Source organism: Pelodiscus sinensis, chromosome 10 (assembly GCF_052426305.1).
Source record: "Pelodiscus sinensis isolate ZL-2025 chromosome 10, ASM5242630v1, whole genome shotgun sequence".
Classification (NCBI taxonomy): Eukaryota; Metazoa; Chordata; order Testudines; family Trionychidae; genus Pelodiscus; species Pelodiscus sinensis.
Genome location: NC_143061.1, coordinates 56,229,607 through 56,255,715, shown reverse-complemented (window position 1 = coordinate 56,255,715; position 26,109 = coordinate 56,229,607). Strand labels below are relative to the sequence as shown.

The following is a 26,109-nucleotide window of genomic DNA, read 5'->3' as shown; positions in this document are numbered from 1 at the left end:
ACGTGCTGCTCAGGTATAGAAAAACACAGTTTGAGAACCACTGTCCTGGCCCTCCCATCTCACTGCTGAACTTGCAGCAGTTACGGTCCATTGCGGATGGGAGCTAACAGTCCCACCACTGAAATAGCACTGAAGCAAGCTGGCGGGGAGAGCGAGTATTTCCTTCCCTACGAGTGGCAGCTGAGATACCTGTCAGTCTGGCTCAGCAGTGCTGGCAGCCATTCAGGTTCAGAAAGGCCTACAAAGGGTGCTGGGGCACCCAAGGGCTTTGCGGTCTGTGGAATTGAGGCTAAAACGACCACGTCTTTAATTTGTTATTTTATTGAGAGTGGCAGATCCCTTTCAATGCTCTGGTAAAACCTAACACCACTGCTGCGCAGGATGCTGCCGGGACTGTTCCCTTGACACTGCAGCACACGCGAAGGATCACCCCAGGTACCGTATTAACACAATGTGCTACCATCATGAACAGCATCAAGTTCAAAGCAGCAGGAGACTTTCTGTGAGCCGCTCCCTTTTTTCTGGCTGAGGGTGTTAGTCCATAGTGTTATGCACTATGGCTGGACTCAGACGGGTGTTTGCTGTTCACTTTAGCATGGGACCACGGGATGGGGCAACTCCTGGCCCAACAGTCCGAAACCTGCATGGCTGCAGGTAGGAAGCACAACCCACATTTGCCTGTTAGCTAAGTGGTCCAGCTTTCAGAGATGCTGAGTATCTGCAGCTACTTGGGGAGCTCTCTGAAGACACATCACTTATGTGACTAGATTTAGCTGCTTAGCTTTAGGCACCCAGCTTTCAAAATGTCAACTCCTACTCTGGTTTCCTTCCAGACCCTGGCGTGCCAGTGTTCACTGGAGAGCTGATAAATGGAGACCTGAAATTCCTGGCTAAACACGGGAATACCGACTGACCGAAGTGTTCTGCACGCTGGGAAAGCAGTGAGATGCAGTTCCGTCCCTAGCCTGTGCGCCCCTCTCGGAGTGCGTTGGCTTCTAGCGATGTACAGCAGTTTTAAGAACTGGTTCATGAGAGTAGAGCGGAGGAGAAATTGACTTTGGTATCCCAGGCACAGCCGTCAAGGAGCAACACTACCAGCTGTTAAAGTCAAAACTGAATTTTCTTCAATGGGGAATCACTGTCAAGAATTACAGACTAACCCTTTAAGCAGCTTTGCGAGCCAAGGCTCCTTTTTCTAATGCACATCAAGCTTAGTGTTTAGCTTGTCTCGCCTCAGGAGTGGCTGGGTGCTCATGCCCCGGTCAGTGTGCTGGGCCCATGAGAAGCAGCCAGAAGAGGCTCTGAAGGGAACACAAAGCTCCCCTCTCGAGTGGGGTACTTTAAAACCAATGCAGCTGCCTTATTCCTGCTGGTCTATGGAAGTGAGGCTGGCTCCCGCAAAGCAAGTCCTGGGGGAAGATCAGCAAACCCGCCCTGTGCACGTGACAAAACAAGATGGCTACTCGAGTGAAAAGTGGGGGACCCTTCCTTCCACTGCTGCTTGTTCGAGGCTTTGTTCTGCTCGGGCTTGAAGGAAACCAGCCTGGTGGAGCTAGAGTAGTGTCCTGACTCGACAAGTTGCTGTAGCAGATGGAACAAATGCAGCCATCTCTATTCCCTGTGCATCGCTACTCACCTATGCTTCCTTGGGGACAGGAGACGGCCGCACCATCATCCGAGCACAAGAGAACTTCCCTCTTGCGCCACCAGCCAGGGTGTTACTTTTGACAAGCTCTGAATCAAATAAAACTGGATATGTCCACTGGGAGAACAATTAAAAACTCCATTGAGAACAGTGTAAAACCAATTAGACTGCCCTCCGTGGGCTCTGCAAAAGGTCTGAATGGTACTTGCATTGTGAATCCCACCCTCAGTTGTCATGGAAACATGTACAGATGAAGGCTCTGAAATGTCCTGGTGGCCATAGCACAATGTTACATCCAACAGCAGATGGTGGTGGTCTGGATTAGAGTGTAGTTCCTATGAAGTTGGGAAAATCCTCCCGCCCCCCGAAAGAGCAGCAATGACGGTACCGGTCAGCGGGCTGAAGTTAGGTGGTTCCGGCTGTGAGAGAACCTGGGGAGAAGGGGGAAAAGGAGACAGGTGACACTAGCTCCTCTGTTCAAATGCTACACGCCCACTGGTGCCCGTGATAGACAATGACAGAGGCACAAAGCACATCCCCAACTCTCGATGACAAGCCATGGGCAGTTGTCTAGCCAAAAAAAAAAAAACAACCCCAAAACAGCAAAGCTTTGCAAAAGGTGGTGATTGGACAACGTGGGGGGGGGGGGGGGGGGGGAGGGAGATTTTCTGCCATGTGGTTTAAGTGAGCAAGCACCTCAGAACATAACCCTGCTTCAAGCGCCTTACTTGGGGTGGGAGCGGCTAGCCTCTAGACCAGGGGCAGCGACCTTTTCAAACCAAAGAGCCAAACTACATCAAAATTCAAAACCACTGGTAACAAAGCGCGGTACGAGAAGGCCCATTTGCATGACTGAAACGATACAGCAGCATAGTATTGATAAGTGACATGATTAATAATAGCATGAATGAAACGTACTCAGACTTTAATGGGATTGCGGCTGCTGCTGCATCGTTTCACACAGCTCTAATCCAGCTTCATGTGCACGTTCAGGCTGTCTTCTGTTAATCTTCTGGCAGGAGAGGTGGGGATGTAGAAGTCTAGCAGGGACTATGGGGGTGCATGAGGGGCTCGGTTGGGTAGGGGTGTGTGCAGGAGTGTTATGATACTGCTGCCAGATGTGGGCCGGGCCCCAACTGGGGGCTTCTTTTTAAATCAAATAAAATACTACGTCCTGCGCACAAGGTTTCAGTGCTGGCTTGGTTCATGGCGGGGGCAGGGAACCTTTTTTGGGTCAGGGGCCACTGACCGGCAGAAAAATCCTCCATCCCTCACTGATGTGCCTCCTCCAACTGAACCACCACACCCCACTGGTATGGGGAGGGGCAGGGAGGACTAAGGTTCAAGGCCTCAGGCCAGACTTACTCTTCTGGGGCACCAGCGTTAGTGGATCCACCTAGGCTCTGGGGTAGAGCCAAAATGAGGGGTTCAGTTTCTAGGACAGGGCTGCCAGTGACTGGGATGAAGGGGGGCAGGATCTGGGCTGGGAGATGGGGTGCAAGGTAGGGTATAGGAGCAGGCTCGGAGTAGGGCATGTCTAGCCAAGGGGAGGAGGCAGGAGCCAGTTGGGGGCAAGCTGACTGGGGGGGGCTGGGCATCAGCGTTCTGGGGGGGCACTTACGTGCTTTTGTGCACCGTGTAAAGGCCCCCCGCTGCTCCTGGGCACCAGAAGGAAGCCTCCAGGCAGAATTTGCAGGGGAAGCATGCAGGAAGCGCTTCCCAGGGGAAAGAAAACAGCACACGCAGAGCCTGGTTGCCCAGGAATGGGGGAAGGAAAAGGGCTGTACACAGAACCATTTTTTGCTCCCTTTGTTCCCTGCCCATTGCGTCCAGCAGAGAGGCTTAGAGCGTTCGCTCCCCACCCCGCAGGCAGCCAGTGCTGGCGTTCCAGTCTTGCGGGGGGCTGTAAGGGCTGCAGTAGCACCGACACTGGCTCCCTGCTGCGGGGAAACGGGAGGGAGGGCCCAAGTTGGCACTCCAGCCACAGGTTGGCAGTCCCTGCTCTAGACACCCTACATTGGCAAGGTTTTGCGCAAATATTTTTAACGCAAGAGTTTTTACGTTTAAGTATTTGCGCAAAAGAGCGTCTACGCTGGCAGGTGCCTTTGCGCAAAAGCATCCGTGCCAGTGTGGACGCTCTTGCACAAGGAAGCTCTCATGGCCATTTTAGCCATCGGGCTTTCTTGCGCAAGAAATTCCTGGTGCCTGTCTACACTGGCCTCTTGCGCAAAAACAGTTGCACAAGAGGCTTATTCCTGAGCGGGAGCATCAGAGTTCCTGTGCAAGAAGCCCTGATTTCACACATCAGAACGTCCGTGTTCTTGCGCAAGAACTCCCGCCAGTGGAGACAGGCAGCAAGTTTTTGTGCAAAATCATACGAACGTAGACACAGCCCTTCAGTGTCTCCCCTCTCAGAAATAACTGGCGGTGGAGGCCCCCATTGACAAAGCAGGAAGGTACCATGTCTAGCTAGTCAAGGAAATGGCACAAGCCAAAGGCAACTTGCCACATTTAAATCTCCTCCTTAGTTCCTCTCACATTTGTCAACCCCCAAATGTGCCACAGGACACGTGCTGGTTTGTTCTGTCAGCAACGCCCAGTGAGGATGCTGTGCAGAGCGATACAGCTACAGCCAGAGCTATGTTCTTCACACGTGTCCGGCGAGCAACACGGAAGCCTGGCGTGTCTGGCCAGCCTGGGCCTCAGGCAGAGACAAGACAGCACATGTGCATATAAAGTAAACAAAGCCAACAAGCCTGAAAGAGACCAGCCTGGCACCTACATCCTGCCGGGTAAGAGAAACTGCATCTGGGCATTGCCTGGCAAAGAATAATACACTCAAGGGTTACAGGACTAGCCCCTCCGTGTTCTTCCCCTAAAGAGCCAAAGAAACCAAGCCTATGCTGGTCCTGACTGAAGGTCTAGAGCATGGGTTCCCCAACGGGGGCGGGGCGGGCATGAAGAAATTCCGGGGGGGGGAGGCATGAGGCAACCCAGCACCCCCCCCCAGTCAAATTTTGCTGCCCCGGTCAGTTTTGTGTTTTTGCTCCACAAGTTTTGCTGTTTGGGGGGGGGGGGGGGTGTTGTTTCAAAAATCAAAAAGGGGGCGTGATGCCGAAAAGTTTGGGAACCGCTGGTCTAGAGAGGCTCCAGCTGAGAGAGGTGCCTGTGAGCTCGCTGGCGTTGGCAGCCACTTCCAGCCTTACCCCTTCTCTGCGTTTTCACAGACCCTGTCCCCATTTGTGGACAACCCTGTTTTCCTCCTCCCATAAGCTACCGCCGTGCTCTGACTGAACTAGTGCGCGTCAGCCCCAGGTAAGCAAATATGGCACCGGGCACGGTCTGTGGGGGGGCTTAGTGCTGCGGTTACACATCTGAGCAGCTCAGGAATGAGGGTTCGCCGACTGCGCGCAGGGCCCCGCAGCTCAGCGAAGCAGCAACCCCGTGGCTCAGTTCTGGGAACCCTGTCAGGACATCCCATTAAGTTTGGGAAACAAGGCTACGCAGCAGCAGCACAGTAACACACACGCTGCCATTTTAAAGGCTGAGGCGCCCCCTTCGGCAGGGAAGATCCAGAAGCCCAAGCTCTGCCAAGTATTATTTGAAAGCATCCTGGACTATTTTAGCACCATGCGCAGGCCTCGTTTGAAAGCCCTAAAAAGCTGCGTCTTAGGAGAAGGGTTCTGCATGAATGGGGCTTTTGGGAAGATACAGGGTTAGTTTCTTAGCTCAAACTATTCATGGAAAGCAAAAAGCAGCCAGCAGCGGAGCCTCCACCATTATCACAGCTGCCACCTCTTCTGCTTGGGCTCTAGTGGAGCTCTAAGGGACGGGATGGGCAATTATATATTTCTTGAACACAGGGCTCAAAGGATAAAAATACCAGCAATACAACCCAAACTGCAAGGAGCTGAACCCCTTGCAAATACACCAGAACACCCAAGCAGGTCCAGGTCTCCGCTTCCAGGCCCACCCTCCCCCTGGTCTTGCTGCCATGGCTTGTGTAAATCCACGATCAGGCGCATCCCGCCCCCGCCCCCTCATTCCTCTGAAATTGACACAGCTCAGCTCCTGGGGTCCCGGGGACACAGCGGCCCTGCGTCCGCAAGGCCACTGCCCAGTCTGGGCAAGCCGGCTCTGAAAGCCGAGGGAGAGGACGCAGCGACTGCCTGAGGTACAGCGGAAGCTGCGGCACGCGGGCTGCTACCCGCCCAGCTCGTGTGACTAGGATACGGCGCTTGCGACACAGGCAGAGCGCCGGGGACAGCTCAGCACACGCGCTGCCTGGGCCTAGGCTGTTACCACAAGACCCCAGGCACTGAGTGTCCCCCCAACCCCCCCGCACATCAGGGCACTTTTACCTTTGGACCCGCTCCACCATGTGCGCTATCAATTTGTCGGAAATGCCTGGGCAGGACTCCTCAGCCAAGCTGAAGGCGTTCTCCAGCTCCTCCATCGCGCCCACGCTGCCGCCACTCAGCTTGTGCTTGTCTTTGAGCTGCAGGGCAGAAACGCTGTTAACGCCTCGCGGCCCCGGCGCCACACACAACGGCCACGAGGAGCTGCTTTGGTTGGGCCACCCAGACAACTACCAGGTAGGTTCCTCCAGCCCCACACCCCGGGGCGCTCCCCTCGGCACAGGAATAAGGGCAGCCCGAGCAGCGGGAGTGTTCACACTTCTCCACGCGCTGCCTCGCTTCCCACCTCACAGCGCACGACAGTCACAGCCCCGCCCCCAACCACTGTGCTAGGCCCGGCCCCCTCACAGCCAAGGAAACACCCTGCCCCCCCCCCACCCCCAACCACTGTGCTAGGTCCGGCCCCCTCACAGCCAAGGAAACACCCTCCCCCCCCCGCCCCCAACCACTGTGCTAGGCCCGGCCCCCTCACAGCCAAGGAAACACCCTGCCCCCCCCGCCCCCAACCACTGTGCTAGGCCCGGCCCCCTCACAGCCAAGGAAACACCCTGCTCCCCCTCCACCCCCAACCACTGTGCTAGGCCCGGCCCCCTCACAGCCAAGGAAACACCCTGCCCTCCCCGCCCCCAACCACTGTGCTAGGCCCGGCCCCCTCACAGCCAAGGAAACACCCTGCCCCCCCCCCCACTCCCAACCACTGTGCTAGGCCAGGCCCCCTCACAGCCAAGGAAACACCCTGCCCCCACACACACCCAACTACTGTGCTAGGCCCGGCCCCCTCACAGCCAAGGAGACACCCTGCCCCCCCCTCCGGCCACTGTGCTAGACCGACAGCCCTGAGGCCCAACGGCCAGGACCCCCACAGCAGCGCAAGTGCCCAGGTGCCTCGGCGTGGCTCTAGGGTAGGGGACTCACTGGAGAGGTGCTGTGGACTGTGTGGCCTACTGTGGGGGCCGGGCTTGGTGTGAACCAGGGACCTACGGGTTAGGTGAGAGGGGGGAGCTGACAAGTCCCAGAACATGAGCCAGCCAGGCCCCCAACCCAGCCTAATCCACACTCAGAGCGGCGCACGGGCGGGGGCAGTCCTGCAAGGGCTGCTGAAAGAACCACGCGCTCGCGGGTCGGCTGCCTGGCGCCGTCGCTCGCTGAGGGACAGCGCAGAACGTTCAGCGTTAGGACGCTCCAGGCCAAGCGACCGGCTCCAACGAGACGGGCCTGGCCAACCTCCTCGTGCCTTCTCCTGGCACAGACTGGCCAGCCTCTCCCCCCTCAGGGGGCTACCTGTCACCCAGCCCGGCCGGCCGGAGCACCCTGCAGAATCGGCCTGCAGGCAGCGCGAGGGACGTAGCGGTGCAGCCGATTCACCGATAGGCAAAGGCCTATAGGTTAGTGCTGTAGACGACACGCGTTCCACTCCCACCGGTCAATTTGTGAGCAGGCTGGCCAGCAGCCGGGCTCAGTGCTGGTGTGCACCAGGCCCAGGCCCTACCCCGGCTGCGGCGCTGCATTTCAAGTGTATTAGGAGCCAGGCAGGCAGCCCGGCTCAGTTCCAGCTTGTGCCGGGTCTGAGAGCTCAGATCCGCCCCCCAGCCAGGGGCTGCTGCCTCTCTTTAGCAGCGCGGGGCCACAGGCAGCTGCTCCGGGAGGGGGGGCGGGTCTTTAAGCTGGCTCCCCTCCCAGACCAGCTCCGGCCTGGCCTCCCGCACTCCTGCTCTGATGCAGAGGAAGGGGGCAGGAGCGGGCTGGGAGCGCACTGGCTGCTGGTCCCAGCCCCACGGACTAGACTAGTCGAGTGCCCAAGAAGAATTCACACGGTTCATCGACTGCTCCACTAACAGACGTGTCACGTCCCTGCTCAGCGCCGGCAGCGCTGAGAGCGAGGCCCCTCGTGGCGCTGCAACCCACCGGCCGGCTCTGGGAAACCCTTAACCGCCTTCAGCATGACAGACTCTGCTGCTGAAGTGTCTTCGGCTTGTTCTCCTCGTTCCTGCAGGTGCCTTTGGGAGCAGCCTGATTCTGAGTTCATGGGCCCTCGCCCCAAGACACCGTACAGGACCAGGCAAACCCCAACACTCCTCTTGGGCTGCGCAGCTTCCCAGCCCCCGGCTGCAGGGAAAACTCGCGACACTAAGACCCCGTCCGCCGGCCCAAGGCCAGAGCGCCAGTTCCCACTGTTGCAGGCCGTGCTGGGGAGGCAGACGAGTAGCTCAGGGCACGGAAAAGCCAGGCGCAGCTTCCCCGGGCTGCTCTCGGGGGGACTCCACTCCCGCCCTTGTGGCCAGGTGCAAAGGCTCCTGCCCCCTACGCACAGAACGTCAGTCACGGAACAGGCGAAAGGGCACCACCAGGCAGTAGCTAGGAAGAGTTTGTTCAGCTACTTCAGGTCGTCTGCACCTCCCCCAGCCCCAGTCCGCGTGGGGCTAATTCCCAGGCACTCGGCCAGAGAAGCGCCTGGAAAGCTAGAATGCGGGACCGAAGGAGGGAAGACCTGGAACCCACCCAAGGCAAAGTCTAGATCTCGGGTCCTGCTGGAGTGGCAGCCCGGAGCAGGGACCACAGCTGGGGGCTGATGGCGTGGGCAGGGCATTCAGGGAGCACCAAAGACATCAAATCCCCTGCTGTTGGCAAACCCTGATTCCTGCTCTACCCATGTGAGGGGGCTGCTGAGTCGGCATTATCCTACTGCCCCTGGGAAAGCCAGGCAAGCAGAGAGGAGGATACGGAGGGAAGGTGGGGGACCCGTAACCTGGCTCACGGTGGGGGGGGCCGAGGAAGGGGCGGCACCCGTAACCTGGCTCACGGTGGGGGGGGGCCGAGGAAGGGGCGGCACCCGTAACCTGGCTCACGGTGGGGGGGCACCCGTAACCTGGCTCACGGTGGGGGGGGGGCCGAGGAAGGGGCGGCACCCGTAACCTGGCTCACGGTGGGGGGGGCACCCGTAACCTGGCTCCCCAGGCTCCCACAGCAGGGAAGAGCTGACAGAGCAAGGACCAGCCCCGGGCAGCACCGCCCTCCCGCCCAGCTCCGGTTCCCCAGCAGGGTCTCGGGAGCGCTCCGAAGCAGGACGTACAAGTTGTCGCTTCTGAGCCAAGGCAGAGACGTTTCGCTAAGCCCCCGCTCTGCCGGGCATCCCCCCTTCGCCCGCAGCCGTCTCACCTCCCCGAAGACGGGCTGGACCAGCGTGGAGAGACACTGCGATCTCGGCTGCCGCTTGATGGGCTCAGCAGCCTGGAAAGCCGAACATAGAGAGGAGGAACTCATGCAGCAGGCGGACCCCAAGCTGCTCTGCCCGTCCCTTCCCCTGCATCTGAAACACATTTCCTGCCAGGGACCCACCTCAGCCACTCTGCGCTGCAGCCCGAGGAACGGGAGTGGCTGGATCTAACTCCCACCGGCGCCTCCCTCGCCAGGGCATCCAACTGCTCGGAGAGAAACGGGACACGTGCTGCCGCCTTGCACGAGGCACGTGCAAGCACGAGACTCTTCCATATCGAGCAGCTGTTCAGCAGCACCCAGGCCTGAGAACTAGCCTGAGCCATCAGCACCCTGGGGTCATGGAGTGCAGCCCTGATATCGCCTCCACACCATGCTCAGTGAGGCACCGTGACCTGGCTCACCAGCGGGAGGGGCAGAGGGGAGGTGGCCCCACATTAGAACGTGAGGAGCAGAGAACGCTATGCTAGTACAGGGAAAGGCGGCAGCATCCCCCGCCCCCCGCCGCCCCGTCCTCATTCTCCAGGGCCAGGGGAGCAGACTGACCTTCTGGGAGCCATGGAGAGCCATTCCTTTGTGCAGTTTAAGGGAACTGGGGCGAATCGTTGGTGGGAACGTCCAGATTGGACCCTGGTCTCCATCTTCAGCGTCTCCATCCCTAGATAGAGGAGGAGTTAGACCCGCGGCCCGGGGCTCTCGCTCAGAGTGATCCACGCACAGCGCCAGCCCGCACCTCACCTGGCCGGACCCGGCGCCAGCCCGCACCTCACCTGGCCGGACCCGGCGCCAGCCCGCGCCTCACCTGGCCGGACCCGGCGCCAGCCCGCGCCACCCTTGCACACCAGGGCTATCGGCATTTTGCCAGGGGGCCTCTCCACGTGCAGGGGAAAGGGAACCCGTCAGTCTGCGGAATCGGATTTGATCCAAACCAAAACCCTTGCCAGTCTCAGCCACTCTGGTCCATCCAGCTCATCCCCCGGAGCCCGGGCCAGGTGCCACTTCAGTTCTCCTTTCCCAGCTGCCTGCACGTGCCGGAGGCAGACTGCAGAGTAACTCGCAACCAGGTGCAGTGTGAGGCACTAACGGGCTCTGAGTCTCATTAAGCACTAACCGCCCAAACCAGAAACCCCACTAGTCATGCTTAGCATCTTGGCCTCCCCCCTCAGGCTGGCTACGGGCAGACGCCAGGGAAGGTATAGGCCCGCAGGCCTCGGAGACAGACGTGAGACTGCCTGGTGAGGGGCCCAGTGCGGGAGCCCACTGGACTTACCCATTTTGGGAGTGGGAGCCGAGCCCTACGGCCCTGGCTCAACCGTTTCCTGGCTCCTGGCCTACATTGATCCAAACCTGAGCAAAGGCTCCACAGTAGCGCAAGGAGGGGCCAGACACAGCTCTGACTCGGACACCTGCCCTGTGCTTCTCTAAGCAGGGCTCACTCCCCAGGAGAAGGGGGGAGCAGTCTCCCCACGCCGGCTCAGGGCCCCTCTGCTCTGAAGAGGCAGTGAACAGGCATACGCACATGTCCGAATCACCGGAGCTGGAGTCCTCTCCGTGCCCTTCAGACTTCCAGCGCTTGAATCGGTCGATCAGCTCCATGAGAAATGAGGTTTTCTTGGTGTAGCGGGTGATGAACTTGTGCTTTAGCAATTCCTTAGCAGTTGGCCTCTGGCAAATCAGGAGGGAGAGTGAGCTGAGCACAGCAGAGGCCAAGGTCTGCAGGAGCCAGATCTACCAGCCACGTGCTGCCAGTCCTGCTGCAGCGGCTGCTAACCCCCAGGCGCGGAGCCCTAACCGGCCTTTCCGCTGTGGCGGGAGCTCAGGGCCCCGTGCAGCGAGGGGAAGGACACGCTACTTACAAAGCGAGGGTCCTTGTTGAGGCAGGCTTCTACAAACTCTTTGAAGGGCTTGCTGTGCTGGCCCTCCAGAGTCGGCGGGCTGTTCTTGGGGATCAGGAAGAGCACCCTCATAGGGTGCAAGTCTGAATTCGGGGGCTCTCCCTTTGCAAGTTCTATGGCTGTGATCCCAAGAGACCAGATGTCCGCCTGCAAGAGAGCAAGGAGGGCGTCTGCAGGGGCGAGAAGCGCCGCGCTACGCTCTCGGCTGGCAGAAGGGACTGGCCTCACCAGGGTTTGAGGGGGGATTTCGCGCATGCAGTCCCAGGCTTGCCCCACAGACCCCTCTCTCAAGGCCCCCCTTCCAGTTCCCCTGAGCGCTGACACGAGCACAAGCTCTGAGCTGAGTGACACCGCACGAACATGAGGGTCCCTCTGCGGCCCACCCACTCACCTTAAAGTCATAGGCCGACTGCTTGATGACCTCTGGGGCCATCCAGAAAGGAGTCCCCACGAACGTGTTCCTCTTGATCTGGGTGTCCGTCAGCTGCCCAGCCACTCCGAAGTCAGCCAGCTTCACGTCCCCTTGCTCGGAAAGCAGCACGTTGGCAGCTGTTCACACAAACAAGCCAATGGGGAACCCAGCGGTTGGAGAGGACAAGCGGCAACACTCCTGTTCGGGGCAACCCCCTCCGAGCAGGGTCACGCACCCCGGGGGAAGGGGGCCCGGCAGCACAGGGCCTCCTGACCAGTCACCGGAGAACCAGCTGCAGCCCCCTGAAAGGGAGGGTGCTCAGCACTGGCTGAAGATCGGGCCCCAAACATCACCAGCCACTGTGGGCAGCCCTGGCCTGAGTCGGGAAGCGTCACTTTCCAAGAGCCCAGGGGCGAGGATGTGCCAGACGTCCCGGGTACCGGCGCGCGGAGACATGCCCCTCTGGGCGTCTTTGCCATGCTTCCCCGCGTGGAACGTCCTCCCCAGCCAGGCGCTTCCTCCCCCAGCGTGCAGGCAGGTCTCCAAGTCTGACCAGTCACCCTCCCCGGCCCCGCCCACGGGCCCTCAGGCACGAGCAGTGGAGAAAGCAGCCCCGCTAAGCATTTGGGGAGGGGCGGGGCTCCGGGCGACAGCGCTTCTAGCACACGTGCAAGCTGGAGAAAACCATGGCAGCAGCCCTGGTCTGCAGCACTGCTGTGCTGTGGGCATCAGCCCTCCCAGCGGGGCAGCGCCAGCCGCAGACAGACAGAGTTCCCCCCACAGCAGTGCCAGACAACGGGGGCTCTTGTTCGGAAACGCGCCAGGGCTGACTGCCAGCAGGCAGCCGCTCATGTCTGCTCACGCCTCTCCCGTGCTCCATCCTTACCCAAACCCCAGGGGCCTGGCTGGCACCGCTGAGCCTGCAGCCATCCCCGCGCAGGGACAAGAGCGCCCGCTGGCAGAGTGACTCTGGCTGCACCGGGCCTTGGGATGGTCCCCACGCGTGCCAAAGGGGCTGACCTTTGATGTCCCTGTGGATCTTCCTCTCCGAGTGCAAATAGTCCAAGCCCTTGAGGATTTCCCGCAGGATCGTGGCAATGTAGGTCTCCTCCAAGGGGCCCGGCTTCAGCTGCACACGGAGACAAGGGGAGCCAGTGAGATTTAACGAAGGGCAGGGGAAGGAACTGACCTGGCAGGCTCCACACTGGCTGACCTGCGCCAGGCCCCCACCAGGAAAGCCCAGCGTGAAGGGCCGTTTGCGGGCTGGCTTCCAGGCCCTGACCTGACCTGACACTGGGCTCTGCGCACACCCCTGAAGTCAGGGCGCCGGCGCAGGGCATCCACGGCCCACCGGAGAGGCACAGGCGCTGCCCCTTCCGGAGGCTGGCTGCTGCCCACCTGGGCTCCCCCCAGCCCGTGCGGGATGGAACTTTGCATTTGTATTCCAGGTTGAAAAATGTAGTCGTGTAGGACTTAATCTCACCCTGCCGGGCCCCTTCTCTCCTGTGGCCCTCACCGAGCCCTCCTTAAATACACATCTTTGTCTTCACACTCTTTGGCGCAGGGTGAAACACGGCTGTTTGTATCTCTGCGCAAGGCTGTGCGTGTGACTGAGGGACGTAGCATCAGGAAGAGATACGGTGTGAAGGCCCTTGTTAAAGCCAGCTGGGCAAGACCAGGGGGAGAACGTGGGGGTGACGACAGACTCATCGGCATCAGAAAATCATCAGCGCACATCCATGATTAAGGAAGAGGCAGACTGACGGCCCTAAAGGTGGAGGCTGGCACCCCTAAAGACAACTGCTTAACGATCCAGGGCAGGATGACCTCTCGGAGGGGTTCTGGAACGTTAACATCAAACGATAACGTCGACTGAGGACTACCAGACTGACAGCAGAATCCACAGACTGCAACAGGGAAAGAGGGTGATACAAGCAGGCTGCTTTGCCATGGAACTTTGGGCTCCTCTTGCCTCCAACTCCAGGAGCATCAGATCGCAACCGACAGAGCCCGGCTCCCCTGTGCGATCCATCGGGCTGGCCACCAGATTGATTCAGACTCTGGACTGGTCACTATGCCATCAGCTGGCGGCCTGTGCGCATGGTGTGTGTGGGCGACTGAAGGGCGTATGCGAACTGTTGGATTCTCAATAAATGCAGCAGCAGCGTGCTGCCTTCCCCCTAGAAAAGATCTCGGGGTGCTTTGTACGGCATAACCCCTTCTGCAGAGACAGCACGGAGCTGCTAGGACGCTGAGTGGAGGCCACATGCCAAGGCTGCCCCCTGCCAGGCAGGCACCAGGGGCTCTGGGGGGGGCTGTGGGCACCAGGCTGCGAGCGGGACACCCCTCTGGCGTTCCCAGGGGACCAGGAAGGAAACGGCAGCCGAGCCACATGCCCGGAGAGGGGCTCCCAGGCAGAGGGGCACGAGCTTGTCCCCAGCATTCGTCCCCCCCGCCCAGCCAGGGACAGCCCCCAGGACCGTTCGGTGTAACCAGCTGGGCCCTGCGCCAGGCACAGAGCCCACACGCTCACCCCCGCCGCCCAGCTCCACTCCCTCCCCCGCCCCCCGGCTGCTCAGCTCTGTGCTCCGCCCCCTTCCGCCCAGCTCCACTTCCCCTCCCCGCCACCCAGCTCCGCTCCCCCCCGCCACCCAGCTGCTCAGCTCTGTGCTCCCCCCTTTCACTCAGCTCCACTCTCCCCCTCCTCCCAGCTGCCACCCAGCTCTGCTCCCCACTCGTGCTCCCCCCGCCCACCAACCAGCTCCGTGCTCCCTCTCCCCCATCCAGCTCCTCTCCCTCCCTGCCCCCACTGACCAGCTCTGCTCCCCCCTGCCTGCTACCCAGCTCCTCTCCCCCCTCCACTCCTGCCAACAAGCTCTGCTCTCTCCCCACCCCCACTGATCAGCTCTACTCCCCTCCGTCCACACGGACCAGGCAGAGCAGGAGTGGGGGCAGGTCTGTGGGGGAGCAGGAGTTGAGCAACCCGGGGACGCTTGGGAGCCGGCAGCAACATGAATCAGGCCACGTTTCAGGAGCGACCCACACATGCAAGAGCCTGACACCTGCCTGTGCTCCGTGGCGTAGCGGGGGGGTCACTCCCAGGGACAGGCCGCCGCTGGCTGCTCGGAGATGCTGTGGGTCAGTGGCGATGCAGGCGCGGGGGCCAGCAGGCCTGCTCTGACTGGCCAGGCCGGGCCTGAGGGCTCGGCACAGGCTGCGTGGGGCTCACACGTGTCACAAACAAGGGTTCCAGCCAAAGGGGTCGGAGGGGCCCGTGTACGGACAGACTAGGACCGGCCCCGCTACTTACCAAGTCCAGCGCTGAGCCACCGCCCAAGTACTCCATGATTATCCATAGCTTGGTGCTCTGCAAGCGAGGCAGGAAAGCGTGTTGGGGCGAGCACCGGGCCGGGGTCGCAGCACGTCAACCCAAGCCAGGCTGAGCCGGGGCACCGTGCCGCACAGGGAGACGCACAGCCCTTCACCCGCCACTGCCAGCGAGCGGCAAGTCAGCGGCACGGCCGGGCATCCCGCGCGCCAGGTTCCTGCTGCCCAGACACGACGCTGCCGCCCACTGCCCTTCCAACCTTCCCAAGGGAACTGGCCGGTCCGACCAGCGCAGGCAGTGGCCATGCAGCCTTCCCCACGTGCCTCCAGCTGGGCCTTGGAGCAACCCTCGCAGGGAGGGGGAGTTTTCAGTCCATGGCCGAGGGCTGGGCAGCAGCCACGCTTGTTAGCCTAACGCTTCATCGGGATCCCAGGCAGGGGCCGCTCCAGCCTCGTGCAGGGCTGGTCATCAGCCCGGGGTGGGCTGCCAGCTCCTGACCCTGGGAGCTTTGTATCTCGAGTGCCGTTAGCACCTGGAAGGCACCAGGGATGTGAATGGTCAACTGGCAAGACTCGCCCTTAAGGGGTGAGGCTCATGGGTAGAGGCTGGAGCAGCCTCCCCGCCCCCAAACAGGGGCTGCTGCCCATGACAGGCCCCACAGGGCCTGCGTCAGGCGGGCAGCTGCTCCAACACCTACCAGTTAACCATAACCAGTGAGCCTCAGGTAGGGTCCTCTCTGCGGACAGGGCACCCCCTGCTTCCTGCTGATGGGGAATCCCGGCCCGGCCCGCCCCGGGGTGTAGCGCTGGGGCGCAGGGCGACTACCTTCAGGTAGGACCCGTAGTAGCGGGTGATGTAGGGGCTGTCACACTGGCTCAGCACAGTGATCTCCTGCTGGATGTCCTCGATTTCGTCCTCTGCCTCCTCCAAGTCGATGATCTTGATGGCCACCACCTCCTTGGTGCGGTTGTCGATGCCTTTGTACACCTCGCCGAAGGAACCTTTGCCGATGCGCTCCAGCTTGGTGAACAGCTCCTCCGGGTCTACCCTGGAGTGCTAGGCAGGGGGCGGAGATGAGACGGAAGGTCAGAGCCCAAGGCAGCCCCAGGTGCTGTCCTAAGCCCCACAAGGGAGCCCCCTGCGGGCAAGGCATCACCACAGTCCAGGACAGCTCTTGGGATGTCCGATGGCTGCCTGCACACAGACCAGTGCAGGCCTGGGAATCCCCAAACCGTGGGGCAGGACCCCCAGGTGGGCATGGAGAAATGGTCAAAATGCACAGGGAAGCCCCAGGGACAGGGAGGGAGCGATAGCCCCAGCTCTCAGCCCACAGCCAGCTTGGCCCCTAACTGTAGCCCAGCTGCTGTTCTGCCCCCCAGCCTTGGACATACCCCATCTTGGTCTCTGCTCCTAGCCCTCACCCCCTTACTCTGTCTGCATCCCTTCTCCTGCAAGCTGCAGCCTTCCTGGGGGAAGGGGGCACACCGACCCTAGAAGTTTAGGGGCTGCTACCTTAGCCCTCCAGTGCATAGCAAAGGGTCTCTCTTTGGGCGAGGGTCTGCGTATCGCCAGTGCCTCGAACATCGGGCCCTGACCTGACTGGCCTCTAGGCCTGCTAAACAGACATGGCCAGTGACACGAGAGATTATGGAGACCCTGGAGAATCAGACCCAAGCTCCTGTTTCTTCTAGAACAGCCTTTCTAATGAACAGCACGCCCTCAAGGGACAAGCACCTCCAGCCTCACTAAAGCAGCACATTAACTGGGATATTTCTAATGTGATGATTCACAGAGCACCATTAGCATTTAAATTGTCATCAGTAGGCTTCAGAGTTAACACTCCAATATGAATGCCTGATGTCTGCTTCACTTTTTGATGCCATTTCCTTCAGCCCAGGTGCAGACTCAAGCGCTTTGCATTGGCAAAAGAGTCTTGACTCTCTTAAAAACAAGTGGAGGTTCTGGAAAATCCTGTGTGCTCTCTGGAAAACAGCCCGGCACCTCCGCAGTCCGGATTGCCACACCTACAGCTTCTTAGAAATGCAGGCGAGACAGACTCAGCTGCAAACCATGCCAGCGGGGCCGCTCCCCAGATAAACCTCGAATTCAACCGAGATTTTATTTGAGCTCAATGTCCGCAACAGTTTCCAATTTCCTTCCTCTTGCAGCTGGTCCTCGCTGAGTGCCTCAGCTGCTGTTTAATAATTAAACCAACTGGGCATCGCTAGGAACCCTTTGGCCTGGGCACAGCCGATAAACAGCCCTTCCCTCCCGTGGGACGCCTGCACCCAGGGCAAGAGCAGCCAGCACACTCAGCGTGCTGAGCGGGAAGGAGTTGCCGCCGCCTCGCGTTCCGCCCCTGCTCATTGCCTCTGTACCAGAGGCAGCAAGGGGGGGAGCAGGGGCTGGTGCTGTCTCCACAGTACCGCCCGCCCCCCCACTGCCGCCTCTATCCGGGGCGGGTGGAAGGCGAGTAGCTGACTACTCCCATACAGGCAAGGGCCTCTGGCGGCAGCAGTCCCCGAGTGCAAGGGGTCCCAAATCCCCGCAGGGACCCCTGTGCACAGGGCCTGCTGCCGGCTGGGCAGGCTGCCCAGCTCAGTTCCAGCTCGCGCCAGGTGCGGGACAAACCCCGCGGGGCTCTGTGATTTAAAAGGAAGTAGGAGCCGGAAAGTCTGTCCCCATCCCCACTCCTACTGCGGTTTAAATTGCAGAGCCGGAACTGAGCTGCCTATCGACTAATCGATAACAATTCTATCGACTACTCGGTTAGTTAAATACCCGCACTGTAACATCCCTACTTCCAACCTAAGAGACCAAAGAGCCTCATGCATCCCTGGCAACACCCAAGCAGCGCTGCACTCGGCAAACCCAGGCTGGCAATGGGGGGGGGGGGGGGGGGGCAGAGGGGAAAGGACCCAGGCACCAAGGACCGGCGTGGGGAAACGGTCACAGCCGGAGACCTCGGATGCCAGCACGGCATGGCCCAGTCTTGCTGAACAGGACGCTCCCACCTTCCGCAGTGCGGAGGAGCAGGCCACTATGGGCACTGGGCTCAGAATGGGCGGGGCAAGGACGGAGAGAGACACTCCCAGCCCGTCCCAGGACTCTAGAAAGGGAGGGGGAGGGAGATGCAGAGCCAGGACCTGTTCAGCAGCTGTGACGTACAGAGGAGGAAAACCCAAGCAGCTCTCAGAGCCGTGGCTGCCATCACGCCACTGCCTCCCGTGTCTGGCTGTTGGTTTTGCAGGGCAGGGACCATGCACTACGGGGCTCTTGTCTGGCTGGCCCTCACGCATATGGGGCCTTTAGGGACTACCAAGGGATGCTCTGGACTCAGCGATCTGGCTCAGATTAGGGATGTGACGTGTTGTTACCCGAATAGTCGGTTAACCTCGAGCATTCTTATCGGTTAGTCGACCATTCTACAGTCCCCAGGCAGCCCCTCTCTGGGGGGGAGGAGCCTGAGCTCCCGGACCCGGCGTGAGCCAGAACTGAGCCGGGCTGCCTGCCTGGCTGCTAATACACCTGAAATGCAGAGCCCCAGCAGGGGCGAGCTGGGCTGCTGACCAGCCAGCTAAAAACGTCCTGGCAAGGGGGGAGGGATGCGCATCGTCTACAGCATTAACCGATCAGCTGTTCCTCGGCAGTTGATCGCCTGCACGGTAACATCCCTAGCCCAGGCCTCAGGCCGGGCACCAAGAGCACAGACGGCGAGCGTTAGCCATGCCTTTGTCTGGCTCACGAGCCCTGCAGAGCACGCAGGCAGCAGGGGCTAAGCTTCCGTCACACACACAACGCACTGTGGAGTGTTGCTGTATTGGCTGCAGGTGCTGGCTGACTGCACAGGTCCTACAGGCAGGAATCGTGTCCCACACAAGGTAGCACCTGGAACGGGAAGCTCCATCGTTCCCAGCTGTGGAAGGGCGCCCGCTCTTTGCCAGTCTGGGAGTGGCACAACCGGCCTCAGGCCTTCTTAACTTGAGGAGGAGAAGACCCAACGAGACCACAAGGGGCTAATGGAAAGTCTCTCTTGAACAGGTCGGTACAAGTCCCCCAGTTGCAGCAAAGCCGTGCCCAAGGAGTGCAAATTCCAAGGCCCAATCCAGAGTTACTCTGGACTCTCAACTCCTCCTGGAGACCAGAAGAAGCTGAGTGCAAGGAGCAGAGCCTGCAGGCCTTTGTCCTTCCTGTACAGAGCAGAGACAGGAATACCCTGACCTAAGTACAGATCCCCCCTCGCTCGTCTCTTCTGCAGACTAAACAAACCCAAATCCCTCAGCCTCTCCTCATAGCTCATGTGCTCCAGCCCCCTAATCATTTTTGTCACCCTCCATTGGACCCTTTCCAATGCATCCACATCATTTCTATAGTGGGGGGCCCAGAACTAGACACACTATTCCAGATGTGGCCTCACCAGAGCCGAATAAAGGGGAATAATGACATCTCTAGATCTGCTGGCAATTCTCCTCCTAATGCACCTAATACGCCATTAGCCTTCTTGGCTACAAGGGCCCACCATTGACTCATCTTCAGCTTCTCATCCACTGTAATCCCCAGGCCCTTTTCTGCAGAACTTCTGCTTAGCCATTCAGTCCCCAGCCTGTAACAATACTTGGGATTCTTCCGCTCCCAAGTGCAGGACTCTACACTTGTCCTATTGAACCTCATCAGATTTCTAGTGTCCCAATCCTCTATGCTGTCCGGGTCACTCTGGACCCTATCCCGCAAAGTTGCTGAGGGTGCAATCTATCCCTCATGCAGGTCATTAATAAAGATGTTGAACAAAACCAGTCCTAGAACAGATCCTTGGGGCACTCCGCTAGAAACTGATGGCCAACCTGACATCGGGCCGTTGATCACTACCCGTTGGGCCCGACAGTCTAGCCAGCTTTCTATCCATCTTGCAGTCCATTTACCCAATCCATATTCCCTTAACTGGCAAGAATATTGTGGGAGACCATATCCAAAGCTTTGCTAAAGTCAAGGTGTATCTCATCCACTGACTTTCCCATATCCACAGAGCCAACTCATCATAGAAGCTAATCAGATTGGTCAGGCACAACTTGCCCTTCGTGAATCCATGTTGACTATTCTTGATCACTTTCCCTTCTTCCAAGTGCTTCAAAATGGATTCCTTGAGGATCCCCTCCATGATTTTTCCAGGGACTGAGGGTAAGGCTGACCGGTCTGTAGTTCCCTGGATCGTCCTTCTTCCCTTTTTTAAAGATGGGCCCTACATTTGCCTTTTTCCAATCATCCAGTATCTCTCCCAATTGCCACGAGTTTTCAAAGATAATGGCCAAAGTCTCCGCAATGGCATTTGCCAACTCCCTCAGATGCATTAAATCCGGGCTCATGGATTTGTGTACATTTAGCTTTTCTAAATCGTTCCTAACTTGTTCTTTCCCCACCAAGGTCTGTCCACCTCCTTCCCATACTGCGTTGCCTAGTGCATTTGTCTGGGAGTTGACCTTGTCCTTGAAGACAGAGGCAAAGAAAGCATTGAGTACTTCAGCTTTTCTCTCAGTTTTTCTGACACTAGGTTACCCTCATCCAGTAAGGGCCCCACACCCTCTCTGATCACCCTCTTATTACTAACATGCCTGTAGAAACCTTTCTTGTTCCCCTTCACATCTCTTGCTAGCTGTAATTCCAATTGCGCTTTCGCCTTCCTGATAACTCCCCTGCATTCTCGAGCAATATATTTATACTCCTCCCTAGTCATCTGTCCAAGTTTCCACTTCTTGTAAGCTTCCTTTTTGTGTTTAAGCTCACCAAGGATGTCCCTGGTAAGCCAATCTGGTCACCAACATATTTGCTTTTCTTACTGCGCATCAGGATGGTTTCTTCCTGTGCCTTTTAATAAGGCTTCTTTAAAATACTGCCAGCTCTCCTGGTTTCCTTTACCCTTCATGTAAGCATCCCAGGGAATCCTGCCCATCAGTTCTCTGAGGGAATCAAAGTCTGCTCTTCTGAAGTCCGGGGTGTGTATTTTGCTACTCTCCTTTCTTCCTTTGGTCAGGATCCTGAAATCTACCATCTCACGATCACTGCTTCCCAGGCTGTCACTCACCTCTACTTCCCCTACTAGTTCCTCCCTGTTTGTGAGCAGCAGGTAAAGGTGCACATGGCCCCTGGTCAGTTCTCTCAACACTTGTACCAAGAAGTTATCTCCAACATTCTCCAAAAACTTCCTGGATTGTCTGTGTACTGGGCGTATTGGTTTGCCAACACATGTCAGGGTGATTAAAGTCCCCCATGAGAACCAGGGCCTGCGATCTGGAAGCTTCTCTCAGTTGTCCAAAGAAAGCCTCGTCTACCTCATCCATCTGATCCGGCGGTCTATAGCACTCACCAACCACAACATCACCCCTGTTGCTTCCACCTGTAAATTTTAACCTGTAGACTCTCAACAGGCTTTTCTCCCTCTAAATACTGGAGCACCGAGCAATCCTACTGCTCTCTTACATACATGTCTCCTGGGGAACACTGGTCCACGTCTGCCCAATGGATCCTGGCCATGGCCAGCAAAATGCTTCAGTGAGAGAGAAGACCCGTTTGAAATGCCACATGGCAGCTTGTGAGCCTTTGCACAGACGCTGAACTACGCTGGCTGCCAGGCAAGCACCACGCATGTGCTCAGAGTGCGGAAAGGGGATGTGGAGAAAAATCTCCGCAGCACCATATCCAATGCCACCCAGTGGTCTACATGCTGGTCTCAATGTTAAGAAATGAACTGGACCATGCCTCACACAGACAGCAGCACACTCAGGTCAGGCTAGCTAGCTTCGCCATAGGCCATTACAAGGAACCCTTCACCACAAACAACGCAGTCAGGGAGCAGAGACAGCTCAAACGGCAACTCCTTAACCTCCATCAAGGCCTGCAGCTGCCGGGCACTTTGAAATCTGGTTTCCTCTGCTAGCCATGGGCCACTCGGGGCCTGCATGAGGCTCATCAGGGTTCTGTGCGAGACACTGTTACCGTTGCCACATGCAGGATTGCCACGTCTCGCTGGTTTCCACCTGGCTTTTTTCTGAGCACACTACTAAAGGGACACACACGTGGAGGCGGGGCACGCGAAGGGAGGTGTGTGCTGCCTGCACACAACACTGACAGAGAGCCAGGCACCCCCTTGCACCAAAGTGCTTCCACGGTTCAATGGGCACCCCACAAAGCCTCGGTGCAGTGAGCAAGCAGACTCTGCCCAGGAGCCCGTCTCTGCTACGACAATCCTGTGGGCCTGTGAGGCGCAGGGAGGCCACTCCTGCGGCCCACTCCTAGCCTTGGTCACCCCTTTGCTGTAGGGTTGCAAAGCAGAGCTCCAGGCCCCTCTGAAGGGAGCCAGCTGAGCTGCTGACCCCTGCCAAACCAGAAAGCACCTAACGGATGCGATTCCTGGGAGGTGGGAGAGGGCACAAGCTTGGTTAGGATGGAGGGTGACGAGGCTATTTGAGTCCCTTGGGGGAGAGTGGAGAGAAAGACCATTCCACCCTGAGCACATGAACCAGGGTACGGTATTTCTTCCACTTGGCTCTCGGGGGGAGGAGTCTATGACGGCAGCTCATGGGGTGGGAAGGAAGGCCCTGTCGGACAGCTCGGGGGGGCTTCCTAAGCGACATTTTAAACACAGCAAATCACTGCAGCTGTAAGGAACTAAGCAAAGCAGCCTGCTAAGAGCCCACCTGGCAGCAACCCCAAGCCTTTCGCTGGGCTGGCAGCGCCACAGGGCCTGGTTGCTGTGGTGAAACGTTACGGATGTGACCTCTTTACGCTCTGAGCAGGCTAGAGAAGGTCAAGTCTCCACTTTGAACAGGCTCTTACATAGACACAGAAGCCAGCAATTCCCACATGCAACCAAAGGCCCCCCACCAGGCCTAGCCCTGTGCCACAACAACTCAGCTTCCCTATCCGAGTTCTCGGAGCAGTCATCAGAGGGTGGCATGTTGTGGAGGCTCAATCTCGTGAGAATTTCACGAGGTCATCCAGGAAGCCTGCAGCAGAACTGGGCGTAAACTCAGAGCTGAGCGCCAGCCACAAGTTATTACTTGCATTATACCAGGGCCTCGAGCCCCCGAGTGTGTGCTCCATTTCGGTTACAGGATTTTAAAAATGGTAAATTTCACTATTTTATCCGTTTCAAACTCAAATGTCAGTGCTGAAATTGTAGGGGTCCTGACCCAAAAAGGAGTTGGCGGAGGAGGGGTTGCAAGGTTATTGTTACAGCACTGCAACCCCTACTTCTGCGCTGCTGCTGGCATCAGTGCTGCCTGCGGAGCTGGGCAGCTGGAGAGCGGGGCTGCTGGACAGGAGCCCAGCTCTGAAGGCAGAGCCACTGCCAACAGCAGCGCAGAAAGGGGGCATGGTAGGGTATGGCCACCCTTACTTCTGCACTGCTGTAGGCAGGGTACAGCCTCCCAGGCCAACAGCTCTGACAGCAGTGCAGAAGTAAGGGTGGCAGTTCCATCAACCCCGCCCCAACATAACCTTGCAGCCCCCTGCAACTCCCTTTGGGGTCAGGATCCTCAGTCTGAGAAACGCCGGCCTCCCCCCGGAAGTCTGTATAGTGCAGGGTAAAAGCAACCGAAAGACCAGACTTCACAGCCTCACACATTTTTCAGGGCTGTGAATTTGATAGGACCTACTTATATAGAAGCTGTTCCAAGCCCTTACTCATTCTTGCTGCCCTTCTCTGTACCTTTTCCCATTCGATTCTCTCTTTTAAGACAGGATGAGTAGAACCGCACACTATATTCCAGGCGTGGGTGCGCTACAGATTTATACCATGGCAGACCAAGACACTGCTTCCCACAGCTCCCATTAGCCAAGATCACGGCTACCTGCGGCCGTGCAGGGAAATACAGCAGTGGGGGCTGACCAGGAGCTAACCCTGACGGACTGGATCCGGCCTGTGGGCTGGTATTTGCCTGCACCTGATTTAGGGCCAAGCAGACCAGCCTCTCATCCATCTCCAAAATTACTTGGCACAGGATGCTCACTGTGGCTATTACTGATGTACATCCAGTCCATTATACTAGGGGCCGGTCATTCTGTAACTCAGACTTTGCATGTCTGTCCCATTTCTTATCCCACTTCCCCTCAAATGCTGAGAGAGAAAAACACTCCCCACTTCCCTAAGGAGGTCACAGTTATATTTAGGGAGCTACTGTATCCACGCCAGTCTCTTGCTTCCTGCCTCCATGGCAGTGTCAAAGCCTGATTCTTTCAGGGACTAGGACAGCAACCCTTTGGATCAGAAGAGCACAGCTGAGAACATAGGTGGGACATCCCCACCTTGGTAAATAACGACAGAGTTCTTAAAACAAAGACTTTTGTATGAGGATTTGTATCATGTTTCAAAAACTATTCCTTCTCACCTACCTGATTGGCAAAATCCCTCAGATGAGCCATGGCCCGACACCCACTTCCTTGACACCAGGCGGCCGGGGTCCTGTAGCACAGGGATGAGCAGTGCTCTCTCAGCCACCAAACAGCTGTGATGGGCCAGAATACAGCTTCTATACTCAGAGCTCCTAGAGTCTAGCTTGCTCCTCCTCTAGCCACGGCATGGTGAGCCCCCCAACCATTCCCGAGAGCACAACCCCTTCTGGCAACAGCCCAACGACCCTGGGCCTTCCGAGACAGGGGAGACTTGCTTCAGACAGGCAGGAACAGTGTCAGAGCCCTGAACAACCCTACCGCTTCCACCCCTAGGCTGCACAGCCTGCCCAGCCTGGGCTCAGCTCCCTAGGGCCCAGTCTGCCCCCACTCACCCCCTGCCTCCAGCGCCCAGCCTGCTCCGAACCCCTCCCCACTGCTCCGCCTGCCCCCCTTCTCACTCCCCCCGCGTCTCCCTTACCCCACCCCTCGCCGCCCCTCCTCCCCCCGCGTCTCCCTTACCCCACCCCTCGCCGCCCCTCCTCCCCCCGCGTCTCCCTCACCCCACCCCTCCCCCCGCGTCTCCCTCACCCCACCCCTCCCACCCCCCTCCCCCCGCGCCTCAGCCCCCCCCCCCCCCCGCGTCTCCCTCACCCCACCCCCCGCCTCACCCCACCCCCCCGCCCCTCGTCCCCCCGCGTCTCCCTCACCCCACCCCTCCCGCCCCTCCTCCCCCCGCGTCTCCCTCACCCCACCCCTCCCCGCCCCTCCTCCCCCCGCGTCTCCCTCACCCCACCCCTCCCCGCCCCTCCTCCCCCCGCGTCTCCCTCACCCCACCCCTCCCCGCCCCTCCTCCCCCCCGTGTCTCCCTCCCCCACCCCTCCCCGCCCCTCCTCCCCCCGCGTCTCCCTCACCCCACCCCCCGCCGCCCCTCCTCCCCCCGCGTCTCCCTCACCCCACCCCCCGCCAGCCCCTCCCCCCCCGCGTCTCCCTTACCCCACCCCCCGCCGCCCCTCCTCCCCCCGCGTCTCCCTCACCCCACCCCTCCCCGCCCCTCCTCCCCCGCATCTCCCTTACCCCCCCCCCCCGCCCCTCCTCCCCCCGCGTCTCCCTTACCCCACCCCTCGCCGCCCCTCCTCCCCCCGCGTCTCCCTCACCCCACCCCTCCCCGCCCCTCCTCCCCCGCGTCTCCCTCACCCCACCCCTCCCCGCCCCCCTCCCCCCGCGTCTCCCTCACCCCACCCCTCCCCGCCCCTCCTCCCCCCGCGTCTCCCTCACCCCACCCCTCCTCCCCCCGCGTCTCCCTTACCCCACCCCTCCCCCCCCCCCCTCCCCCCCCCCCTCCTCCCCGCCCCCCCCCCCGCGTCTCCCTCACCCCACCCTCCTCCCCCCCCTCACTCCCTCCCCCCCCCGCGTCTCCCTCACCCCACCCCTCCCGCCCCTCCCCCCCCCGCGTCTCCCTCACCCCACCCCTCCCCGCCCCCCTCCCCCCGCGTCTCCCTCACCCCACCCCTCCCCCGCCCCTCCCCCCCCCGCGTCTCCCTCACCCCACCCCTCCCCCGCCCCTCCTCCCCCCGCGTCTCCCTCACCCCACCCCTCCCCGCCTCCCTTATATCCCTCCCCCCATTGCCCCCCCCGCCCCTGCCCGCAGCGCCACCTGGGAGGGGGAGGCCGCGCTCAGCGCCCCCCGCGCCGCGGCTCCATGGTTCGCTCTCGCTGCGCGCGCCGCCGGTTTCTAGGGGGCCGCCCCGGACACCGAACTCGGCAGCGGCGGGGGAGCGAGACGCAACAACAGCGCGCAGAGGCGGGCGGGCCGC

At 59.5% G+C, this 26,109-nt stretch overlaps 1 protein-coding gene across 4 annotated transcripts; it reads right to left on the bottom strand.

The window, feature by feature from the left end:
- Positions 1–305: 305 nt before the first annotated feature.
- Positions 306–26,109, bottom strand: STK25 (serine/threonine kinase 25). 4 transcript variants are annotated; one of them, XR_012906157.2, is made up of 12 exons: positions 25,950–26,109; positions 24,296–24,408; positions 15,737–15,967; positions 14,894–14,950; positions 12,604–12,712; positions 11,563–11,720; positions 11,133–11,318; positions 10,796–10,941; positions 9,823–9,934; positions 9,134–9,291; positions 6,007–6,143; positions 306–2,076 (listed from the first exon to the last, which is right to left on the bottom strand). XR_012906157.2 is itself a non-coding variant. In XM_075937170.2 (12 exons), exons 2-12 carry the CDS (start codon positions 24,323–24,325, stop codon positions 2,037–2,039), a joined length of 1,278 nt encoding a protein of 425 aa, XP_075793285.1. In that variant the 5' UTR covers positions 24,326–24,408; positions 25,950–26,108; the 3' UTR covers positions 306–2,036. The 4 variants fall into 4 exon arrangements, 3 of the variants coding, with proteins under 3 accessions (XP_075793285.1, XP_075793286.1, XP_089637082.1); XM_075937170.2 differs by having other exon boundaries at positions 9,220–9,291; positions 25,950–26,108; XM_075937171.2 differs by having other exon boundaries at positions 9,220–9,291; positions 24,296–24,365; positions 25,950–26,089.